Below are 12426 nucleotides of genomic sequence, written 5' to 3' on the forward strand. Positions count from 1 at the left end.
ATCACTATAAATTATCCAACAAATTTTAACTTTGCTTTAGTTGTAATTGTGGAATACAGTATTCTGTGACATAATTAAAACTCGACAAACATCATTGTTATCGCTTTATTTATTAAAATGCCTCGTTATAAATAGAACATTTAACTTACACAAGAACAATACTCTCATAACAGTCGAAAACATTCTTGTCATTAACATTACGATATTAGGTCGTACTTTAAACTTTATAAATAGGAATACTTAACAAATACTCATCATTCAACGTTTGTACCGACAACGAAAAACACGGTAAAATAATAATTCTATATAAGTACTGCGTAAGGCTCTCAAAGTTTTAAATTTCAGTATTTTTACCGCCATTTTTCGCAATCAGTTGACTAAATCGTCTTAAAATCAGGACAGTCTTATGTAATCAGAAGAATAAGTAATTCTAAGATTGAAACAGTTTTACCATTATCGCCTAGGTTACGATAAGTTTACGATTAACACTGCAATATCGATATATTAAGAGCATTACATCAAAGTTATTTACAGCACACACCGCGGGGCGTTTGTTGTCTTACGTAAGGAATGTTAACGCGGTTCTTAATTTGCAGTCTAAAATATTAAAGCATCGAAATAATCCCAATCCCTTACACTGTTACTGCGATAAATGGTTCGTAACTACGCATAGAATACTGAGAAAGATTAATTTAATAGAGAGAGATAAGTTATGATCTTATAACATCAGAGAAAATAATGAAATTCAGAAAGATATTTTGAATAAACTGTAGAAGTTTGACATTAAAATTGTTTCTATGGCGCTGACCTATTGATTTGTATAAAAACTGAATCATGACACCACAACATGAAGTTAGAGAGATTTTTCAACATAACGTTGATTGCCCAAGCCCGGAATGTGAAACGAAGCTAACTTTAAGGCCACACCGCTTGAGATTGCCATATTCAATGTCAGATAAATGGCCAGTGTTTCTGTAACTTTTCATTCGAACAACAAAGGAACGAATGACTTAATTCCATTCAGAATTTGAATGCATAGTGATGTTAAACGAATTGTTGGTTTCATTCGAACCTTTGAACGAACGAACGTTGAAACGAAAACCGCATCGTCATCCGACGTATGTTTAAATAAACGACAATTGTTTAAATAAAATTCGATTTAGCGCCAGAGATTCCGTTTAAACGTAGTCGATGTTCCCGGGCGTGGGCAGGAAGCAAGCGTAGCAACCGCCGGCTGGGTGGCCGGCGAGCGACACTCAGACCGACTTGACTTTGGCGCGGCTGCCCGGCTGGCTGACCAGCATCACGCCCATGTTCATGCCGATGTTGCCCCACTTCAGCGACTCGCTTATCTGTAACAAGGGAAATTTCGGATTAGCACTTGATAATATCAAATTTTCATTAAATGTAAAGTTTGTTGGCCGTGTTCTGTCTAAGGGCTCGAACACAAAACTGCGATGCGACGCGATGCGAATTCGCAACGCAGAAAATTGCGATGCGAATTGCTGCGATGCGATATCGTGCGGCGTAGCGTCTCTCAGGGTGACCAACAACAACAACCACTGTGCGATGCGAATCAATTCGCAAGTTCTTGCGATGCGTCGAGGGAGCTCGCAGATTTTTGCGATGCGACGTCGCATCGCAGTTTTGTGTACGAACCCTTAGATAATAATAATTTAAAACTTATTTGAAATTTCTAATTTTATCATCGCTACAGATTTATTAAGTATTTAAAAAAAGTATCTGTCAATGCAAAAAAAACTCTAAATAGGTGTATCTAAATATATAATTCATATATAACTTATACTCGTACCTACAAAATAATTTGGACATATACGAGTACATCAAATAAGCTCTATTCTTTATTTATACAATAAAATAAATATTATTAAAGCGGTTAGTCAAATACTAGATAAATAATATATTTCAACGTAATAAATGTTATCTTAATATGTATTTGTTTATATACTAACAACCCAATTAATGTTACACGATATTTTAATTTGTAATATGTAATATTAATCTTTTAAAAATAATCTTAAGAATATCAAAGCTTTATCATGAAATCTTCCGCAAAACTATAATGATATTTTTATCATTGTAAATACCAGTTACTAGATGAAACTGGTTATTATTACAAAATAGGAAATGATAACAGTAACTAGTCAAGGTAAATGGCTCAATGTTTATTCTTTTTATTACTTACCAGCAGGGTTAATAACATGTAATTACGAAATACAAATAAATAATATAAATATTGTCTGATAATAAGTTATTTACATATGAAAATACGTAATTATATTAATAACGCTCATGTTAGAACAATGGCTACACGATACTTTGAAAAGCGTCGTCAATTAATTTTCATGACCATATCATAATAACAATATGGGACAAGATCATAATGTCAACTGATTATCTATATCGCATTTTAAAAGATTTTTCCCAACTTTTATGAACAAAATAGAATAATTACTGAGTCGCGACATTCATCCGACAAACCTTTGGCAAAGATTCGGTCATCAGTGAAATAATTAACAATTTAAATGCACAATTGAAACAGGCATTCCTGTGCCGTGAGTCGCGGTTGGGCGGTCATAAAAAGAGAAATCGCGTTAACACTAAACGTATTGACTGCCAATTCATTTAAGTTCTCCTTGGGTGAATAGCTTTGTTTGTAACAAGAAGAACACAAAGATATTTTGTCTTCAATTTACTTCCGGATGAATATAATTCATTAACTTTTTGATAAACACGCCTTTTAAATACTAGTAGAAGACTAATAGAGGCTTTTGTCCAAATTCGTTTTTCAAAACAGTTCCGTTTATTTGTTTTTCATCAAAATCTTAGTTTACCTGGTCGCCAAGATATTAATTAAAAATATTGATAGCTGTTTTTTCTGTTTATTATTAACTGATAAATGAAGCTCTCTTAATATACTTAGTTTTTAAATATTATTTCAATAGAAATTCAATTCGAACGTTACTATTTAATTTAAACTATACCCATTACCATTCGTATATAAACTATATGTATAATTGCTTGAAGCTTGATAACAATTAACCTAAATAATAATTGACATTGTCTGTCCGCGGCCAAAGTCTCATCTGACTTTTTAAATAATTTACCTCCATAATATTCAGCTTATGTAAATATAAGATAACTCGTAATTACTTACTTATTAATATCTATTTGTTTATGGTTATTACACTGGGTCGTAACCTTTGAACGTGATTTTAACAGTAATTGCCCAGAATAGTTCTTTATCAGTTTATTTTAACACATTTTGCTATAGCAATCTTTATACATATATGTAGCCGACGTGTCTTTTTATCTGCGTAGAATATTTTCTTAATTCACAACTGTTCAAACTGAATTCTTCTCTTACGAAGTAATTGTTTGAACAAGATACACTAACTAACAGAAAATATTTCTTGAACTTTACATATTTCCAAAATTAAATTGCACTTCCAATTAACATACAAAGTGTTAATTACTTAAAAGTCACGGAGTTAAGTTTTAAATAAAAAGTCACATGAAAACAATATCGCATTAAAATTCACGTGGGTTATGAAACTAGCGTCACGTATTTCCATAGTTGTGGAATCGTGAGCATTGAAAATTAAAACCAGCCTGACAATCAGTGTGATTGACCGACACTTTATAATTAACTTTGCAAAGTTGTGTTTACGAGTGGAAAAGTTGGTAGCGATAATGAAGGAGCAAGGACGGCCATTGATGATAATAATTATGCTAATAAAAATTACTCCATCGCATTATCAAATTAAGGACGGCAAATTAAGTTTATCGAACAGTGCGCAGTTTTGTAATTAAGTAATTAATGATTATCCGCAAATCCGCCAATCCGATCTGATCAATGATTAGATTTTAGAATATAATCCTACTATCTATCTTTTAATATTTGTTAAACACACCCACACCGTTTCGAATGTTAACATGGGCACACCTAAACCAAAACAAAAATGTGAACTAACGTGATAGCTCCTAAACTATTATTTTATATGTAATAATAATAATACGTATACAAGAAAACTCAGATTCACATGACACTTCAAACACATTCCGTTCACTCAACACAAAAAATACAAATTAGTGTGTGTAATGATGTAAGAAGACACAGAAAGGGGCACATTGAATTCCGGTACAACATCACCGTTTAAAATTAAAACCTCACCGGTATCTAGGAAGTTGCCAGCTGTATGTGTCCAAAGCGCCTCAACGAAAACCATCAAAAGATGATAATCATGGGTGTTTTCGACGTCGTTAAGCTGATCTGTAACAAAATTGCTACGTTGTGCGATCTCTGTTTGACTTTCTCAGTTCTTCGATCCCATGGTGATTCCACATGCAACTTACACCTTGGCAGTGAGTCTTCGTCTCGATGTACCCAGTTCAATGTTTCCGATGTTATTAATGGTGGAAAGGCTCCATAGCAAAATCCACATGGATATTCACTTTACATACATTGCCAAAACAACACAATAAGCTTAAAGAAAAGCAATTAAGAAAGGTTCTCGGAATGGAAATGAACAAAATAAAAAAAATGAAACTGTCATTACAAATTACAAGAAACAGACGCTCATTCGAATAATGTACGGTGAATAAACCTTTAATATTATTCGCCTTATATACCGTAAAGTAATTATTGTGATAGGAAGCAAACAACTGTAGTTTTTACTTTTGTAGTTCATTTTTATTGACAGTTACTATAAAAACAATAGATAAACATCACGATTAAGTTTAATTATTTATAAAATCATTCCGCTATTGTTCATAAAAATACAATAACAGAAAGCAAAAACTATTGTTCAAAAACTATTAATTTTGTTGTAAGGACAGCTTTATACCCTTCATAGATGGACGATGGACATGCATTAACCTAACGCAAAACACGTTCTAGAACCAAAAATAAAAGAAACAAAAAAAGTGTATACAAAGTACTAATTAGCGCTTATCAACACCGAACACACTCGAACCGGTTTGAGCGCAGTGCAACACATATCAATTTTTATTAAGGGTTCTAGAATTTTCTCTTCACTTAAAAATTTCAATAAAACACTGAAATCGTACCTGTCTCATTCGAGCTTCCTGCGGCGTCTCCCCGTATCGGCACCAGTGGACGAAATGCAGTGTATTGTGCCAGTTTCTCTCGAATCTGGATTTAGTTGCCATGTCGAGCTGCAATCAGTAGAAGCTCCTTAGTAGCCGTTCCACTGTTCAGTATCCGATTAATGAAAGCCCCGGTGAGGCTATCTGAAATGAGAGGTTTCCAATTCTGACGTGGGTGACCTACACAGAAAATACTTCGAAGACGGACAGAGAATTAAAAGTTGAAGGAACCTTTAAAGGTCGATAAGTCGTTTTAGGTACGAAAATGGTAGCAGAGTTAACTTCTATAAAATGATGTTAAAGGGTGGGTGGCCTTTTAATGAATTGGAGAATAAAATGAAGACAATTGACGCACATCTGCATGTAGTAATGGGGACAACACTGATTTCCATTTATATACAGGCCGCGTTAAATCAATCTTAAGTTTTCTAAGCTCTACATTCCATTGAACGTGCAACATTGAAGAAATATGTACAAATTTATCTAGGTTAAGAATTCTCTCACACGTATTACAAATCTTACGTTGCTGAATAATAATGCAACGTCTCGTGATTAGATTTACATTGCATCGTCACTGAAGGCCAGCGGCGTTATGTCATTCTTGTCCATTTAAACTGTTGAAACGCGCTTGATAAATTATCTCCTAGGTAATTAACTTTACAACCAGTCAATCAACTCTGACGATTTCTAACGTGTACCTACACGTAATCAGTGCACTTCCTACGATTATGATTTATGATTGATTTACGCAGATGGTGGCGAAAGTTGAAAAATTTGAATAATTTGTGGACGATTTTGGGAAGAATTGGAAACTTTTCATGTGTTCGAATGTTTAATACCTTTGCTCTGATGTCTTTTTCACTGTTGGGGGTCTCCTGTTTGTCGTCTACGTTATTGATGCGTATGACGGAGTCTTTCTTCCAGAAGGCACCCAAGGTAGTCTTGATAATGCGTTTGCGAACACCCTTTTGTTGCACCGTGTAAACCTCTATCTGTTCCGGGTTCTTTGTTTTTTCTGTCAGACAAGAAAAGAAAATTGTTGTTATTGGAACGAATTACTAATTTCCATATCATATCACAAGTGTTTTATTATATATGGATAAAGCATTTCTGAAAATGTTATCCATATCTTAGATGGATATAGATATCATTGATCTCTAAGCATGTTACCAAAAGTTTTATAGTGATAATAACATTTAAATCTTTCAAAAGAATATTAAAAAATACAAATTTAACTAAAAATAAATATTTCTTACATTGCCGTTTTTATTTTCCTTGTTTTGATAAAAAAAATACCGTTATACTAATAATCTCAAAACCGTGTATTTTCCGTCTGTAATAAATGTGTTAATTTTATGACCCGACGCTGAACCTTTAAATACCGGTTGGCTTTATAAACTTGATAATTAATTTGTAATTCTTAGCTTGTTCTCATTAAGGCGCGAACGGGCCTGCAGCCTCGTACTCAGACATGAATTATTTACAAATCCCATTGTGAACTCATCGAGCCGGTCGCAACCACGCTAAACGATGCCAAAGCTATTCAGTACTGCAATATGCCGTGTTCACGCCGGACGTTATCGCCCTTTCAACACTGCTTACGACACTTTTAGGCTATTGTGATTACACAAATTAAAAATACACTCACCTTTACCCTTCTTCCACATGGCGATGGCGTACATATGGTAGTCTGGAGACAGTGCGGAATCTGGCGGCAGTGGGTCCTCCGCTCTGACTTCCAACACGAATCCAGACTCGAGCACGGCGCAAAGGATGTTCTGTTCATCATGTTTGAACCACTTAGTCTCGCGTAGTTTATGAATGGCAACTGAACTGCCGAATCTTTGCTTCTTCGGCGCGAACAGTGCCTGAGCCTGACTCCCGAAGCGAGACAGGAGCCCCTTCACCGTCGGCGGCGGCGCGAGGCTCTTCTCCGGCGGCTTGATCTGCTGCAAACTCCGGCAGGTCACGAACCTGGCTTCCATTGAACCCTGTCCTCTTGTATTCGCAAGACAATCCCACCACCTACACTAAATTAGTTAGCGAGTGAGTGTTGGGTCGGTACGGTGCTTGGGTTACTCTCACTAGCGAGAAATCGCAACACAAGGAGCACTTTCACAATTTCGTGCGCGTGGGTTCGCGGTTAACGGAGCACACGACTACACGGCGACGTTGAAACGATAGACGCGGCGCGCGTGGTCGCCGGTACATTTATACGGGTGCGACGCGGGGGGCGAGCGCGCGGGCGAGGGAGCCGCCCCACCGCGCGCCTGACCTCTCTAGTGAGGACGCTACGCGATAACGTAACGTATCGAGTTATCACGCTCGATAAATAGAACGCAGGAAATGTTTGCAGTCTATACTGAAATTTTGTCACGTTTATAACAAAAATAACAGGAACGAGATGTAAACTAAGTAATCCAATTGCTATTATAAAATATTTCAAATTATTATGAGGTGAAGTGTATTGATGCCGTTCGGTGTTAAAACAAATATTGGCTTTCAATTTTATGCCACAAAACAATTTATGTAACTTAGTTCAAATGTGTCTGTACTAGTGTTGCAACGGATAGCAGTTTGGCCGAATATCCGCCTATCCGGCCACAAGGTTGACCATGGGCTATACTTGTGTCATTTAAGCTTTTTTCTTTAGTTAGTCATTTATAACTACTTCCCAGAACTTAATCCTTATAAGCGACACTATCGGATGGTGGAATAATACATACTGTGTTTTGTTTTTTTTTTTTTTTTTCAATAAACTTATTCGATTCCATGATGAAGAATAGGTGCTACTAGGTATCCGGCTGGATAGTTTTTAGATCGCCGGATAGGCCGGATACCGGATAGTTGCCGACAATCCTAGTCTCACAAAGCGTCAGTTGTTGAGTCCCAACAGATATTTATAATGTGAGTGTATTTTCTGTAATGCTATAAAATATACCGATGTGTTTGATTATGTCGCTGCTCTATTATTTTACCATCACAAAATTTATTTAAAAAAAAAAATACTATGTCCGCAAACTTTTTTATACCTTCTACTAAAATAATCTTCTCCCGTAGATTATCCTAGTGCGTAATAGAGTTCTTAATATTGGCGTCCTTAAAAATTAGCCTATAATGTTTCAAATATACATATTTTAACTACACGTCATAACTGATTACCTACTAAGCGTATCAATAACTGCGTATAAAATTAGCATAATTAAAACCAAATCGCAAATGCAAAAATAGTCTACACCGAAGCCACGCGCCAGCCGTGTATATAAAACTATCGATATCGATAACACCGCGTCCGTGCCAATGCACCGAGTGACCTCACTCGTCTCGCTCCCCGCGTCACGCCGGCGCCAACAGGCAGGTATGTCCTCTACTCCGGCGATCCGCGATCCGCTCGCTCGCTCACGTACTTACTACGGAGTCGTAGCTTCGTGCAATTGGTTCGAAACCTGTTCCAGGTTGCGAGTTTACACTCGTTTATTGACGCTTTTTGCGCGTTTTTAGCGTATCTCGCTTGAATAAGACTGCGGTGTCGAACCTACGTATGTACGTGCTTCTGTAGACATAGCGTCACGTATTTTACTAGAAAATCTTAAATACTATAAAGCGTGTAGGTTTTGAATGATTATTCATAAACTCGTAAAATTTGTTCAAATAAAAGTTTTTATCGATACCGGCGTTTAGCGGCTCTTGGTTTAGACAGCGCGGTATTGATCTCGCATACGTGGCTTTTAGTAGACATTTCGTTACGAATGTCATATATACTACGAAACTATTATGTATATGTATAAAAGTAGGTAAATAGAGAGTAAGTAGTACACGTATTAATGTTTGATTATTCATGTGATGAGCTTGTAAAAATATTGCCATCGACAAGAATATTTTCAATGGAACTATTAACACAAGGCTATGCTAGAGAACGTTACCTAAATGATCATTCTAATGATGATTCTGAAAAACTCATATTTTATAGCTAGTAACAAGTGTTGAAATTGCAAAGCTAAACACACCTCTTCCAGCTTTTAATTTTTCGAAGGACGTTAATCAAGAGCCTCTGCAGACAATGTCCAACAGATGAGAGTCTTGGTCACCCCATTTTTTAAAAAGCTTAAAAAGTTTCTTGTAACACAGAGACTCTGTTCTATCAGTATGAAACATTTATTATCGATGAGCATTTGTTACTGTTGATTACACTGGAGCTTTTGGTTATTTAACCCTTCAAGATAATTCCTATATTTGTGTAACACTGTGTCTATTACTATTCCTCACATGGGCTCGCATCTCCCCTCGGAATAAGAATTTAGGCCATGGTCCACCACCTGGTATAGATTTTTATAACATAGGACTAGCAAGCGAGCTACATACATGTTCATCTGCGGCCAATTCCATATAGAAGGGGTCCTCTCTAAAGCCGATCACAGATGTATCACCACTCTTGAGGACTAAGTTGGCCGCTTCGTTATTCAGTGGGCATCCACACTGCAGAACTCCTTAACGCTATAAATAGGTGTGGCGGTGGTACCTTCCCGGTCGACCCATTCTAGCTCTACCTTTCAAATATCAAGATTGATCAATATCCACAATAAATTTTGACGGGAAAACGCTGACAAATCCAAAAGATATAGCAATAAAATTTAACGATTATTTTATAGATATTATAAAAGAAAACAATTGCAATTCAAACTTCAAAAACATGTCAAATCTCATCAAACCTACCTTAAATTCAATGTTTATTCCTCCAACAATCCCACAAGATATAAATAATATAATTCCTACTCTGAAGAACACGCAAAGTGTAGGCTTCGATGATGTCTCCACAAAAGTTGTTAAAGAAAGTGCAAAAGTCATTTCACCCATCTTATGTTATATTTTAAACAAATGTATAGAACACGGAGTATTTCCCAGTAAACTAAAAACTTCAATCATAAGACCAATATTTAAAAAAGGAGACAAATTGGATGTAAATAACTATAGACCAGTTGCATTGTTGTCCATTTTTTCTAAAATAATTGAAAAAGTTATCTATAAAGCTTTGTATGAATATGTAGAGCGAAACAATATTTTAGTTTCAGAGCAATTTGGATTTAGAAAAAATCGGTCTGTAAATGATGCACTATACTCTACATTATTGACGATTATGGAAAATATGGATAAAAAATTGCCAGTAGTAGCTTTATACATGGATATTACCAAAGCATTTGACTGTGTTAATCAAAAGTTACTATTAAACAAAATCTACGATTATGGCGTTCGTGGAAACGTACAAAATCTCATAAAATCTTATTTAAGTGATAGGGTTCAAATTACAACAATAAGCAAAATTTGTGGAAAAACAAACACAGAAAAACATTTCTCGTCAAAGCCTAGAAAACTAAAATATGGAGTTCCCCAAGGCAGTATACTGGGCCCTTTGTTATTTTTACTATATATTAATGACCTGACGAAAGTTACAAAACATAAGATGACATTATTTGCTGATGACAGCACCGTACTGTTTACTGGTAACAATTTTAAGAATTTGGAAAATGACATTAATGATACGTTGACATCTATTATACATTGGTTTAATCATCATAATTTGAAAATTAATTTAAATAAAACTAAAATAATGAATTTTAATCAAGGACGTGACATACGCTCTAAAATTAATATAAGTTATCTAGGTCAGACTATTGAACACATTGAGAAAATTAAATTTTTGGGTCTACACATTGACAAACAGATGAACTGGAAAGCGCATACAGATTATATCTGCCAGACACTAAGTAAATTTTCATTTGTATTACGCAAATTACAAAAAATTGTGTCTCGCGAAGTGGTATTAACCGCTTACCATGGTCATGTAGTAGCTATTCTCAGATATGGTATTATGTTCTGGGGAAACTCTACAGATAAAGAAAAAGTGTTAAAGGCTCAAAAAAAGTGCATTAGAGCTATTTGCAATCTAAACCAGAGAGAGTCGTGCAGACCTTATTTTAAAAAACTAAAGTTATTAACTGTACCTTGTATGTATATTTTTGAATGCGCTTTATTTGTAAAACGTAATCCAGAATTATTTAAATTTCATTCTAGAGCCCGTCTTAAAGATAAGGTACAAACTGTGAAATGTAACACACATATATTTAAACAAAGCTTATTTTCCAAAGCACCAGTGATATACAATAAAATACCAAAAACAATACGGCATATAAGCGACAATCAAAACTTTAAAAATAAATTACACGAATATCTCATTGACAAGTCCTACTACCATATTAATGATTTTTATAATGACATTAACTGAAACAATTATTTTTCTATTATATCTTGTCTGTTTTAAGTATGAGCCATTATTTTATAATAAAATAATAATCAAATATTTTTATTTGTACTGACATGCTATTTTGTTGTTTAATTATTAATTTAATATGATGATTTCTATTAATTTTATTATTGTATCCTTTTCTAATTCAATATTATTAATTTAATGTAATTTTAATTAGAATTATTGACCTTAGAACCTATGACATATTTGCATACCCTTTGGGTTAGGATAGGAGCACAAAACTAATGTATTCCATATATAATGTATTTCACCTTATCCTGCAATAAATAAATGAATTGAATTGAATTGAATTGAATAGATTTCTCCTTCGGGAACTTTATGGAAAACTCACATTCTAATGGCACATGAGTTTCACGATGGTTATCTCCACTGTTAAAGGTAATTTATATAAAAAAACTTCGACGGTGCATGTGGACAGTTCATTATAAGTTTAATTACATAACTAATGACCATATTATAATTATGATGACTCATATGTTATTTCTTTACCTTGTACTTCGTTCTTAAAATATCGATTCGAAACGGTAATGTAATTAAATTGTAAACCTGTTCTTGTTTACAACTTACATTTATCTTTAATGACTGGCTGGTGTTGTTTTACCACCTGTCATATGTGGCCTGACAGAAGTGGCTTAAAACTAGGGATATTTGGATGAAGGCGAGAATTGATTCCGGATGTCTTTGGAAGATATGGGCAACAATAATATGCAACATTTTTTATAATAAAAATATCGCTTATTTTCTTCTTTAATTATGGTTCAATTAAATATGGTCAATGTAGAGATATAACAAATTTCATTTTGATAATAGTACCTGTTTTCATTTTGTATCTCATATTACTACCTAATATGTTATAACCATTTAATTTAAAACAATTAGCTTAAGACGTTTAAGTATAATAATTAGTTATACGCGTATATGTATGGCTAGAATAAGTAAATAATTCATGTAGATAATTACACTTCAGTTACTTT

General features: G+C 34.6%; 2 protein-coding genes across 4 annotated transcripts in view; one reads left to right on the forward strand and one right to left on the reverse strand.

Annotated features, from left to right (window-relative positions):
- l(1)G0007 (ATP-dependent RNA helicase l(1)G0007) overlaps positions 1-12426 on the forward strand; it is a 123203-nt gene that overhangs the window by 16028 nt on the left and 94749 nt on the right. The gene's annotated exons all lie outside the window — the stretch shown is intronic.
- On the reverse strand, positions 92-7323 carry l(1)G0469 (lethal (1) G0469 NlpC/P60 domain-containing protein). Of its 2 annotated transcripts, XR_012103860.1 has the most exons (5): positions 6779-7323; positions 5970-6145; positions 5092-5199; positions 4196-4294; positions 92-1352 (listed from the first exon to the last, which is right to left on the reverse strand). XR_012103860.1 is itself a non-coding variant. In XM_073091410.1 (4 exons), exons 1-4 carry the CDS (start codon positions 7113-7115, stop codon positions 1257-1259), a joined length of 717 nt encoding a protein of 238 aa, XP_072947511.1. In that variant the 5' UTR covers positions 7116-7323; the 3' UTR covers positions 92-1256. The 2 variants fall into 2 exon arrangements, 1 of the variants encoding a protein (XP_072947511.1); XM_073091410.1 differs by lacking the exon at positions 4196-4294.

Source organism: Epargyreus clarus, unplaced genomic scaffold (assembly GCF_041222505.1).
Source record: "Epargyreus clarus isolate Ecla_fem2 unplaced genomic scaffold, WU_Ecla_fem_2.2 ptg000034l, whole genome shotgun sequence".
NCBI lineage: Eukaryota > Metazoa > Arthropoda > Insecta > Lepidoptera > Hesperiidae > Epargyreus > Epargyreus clarus.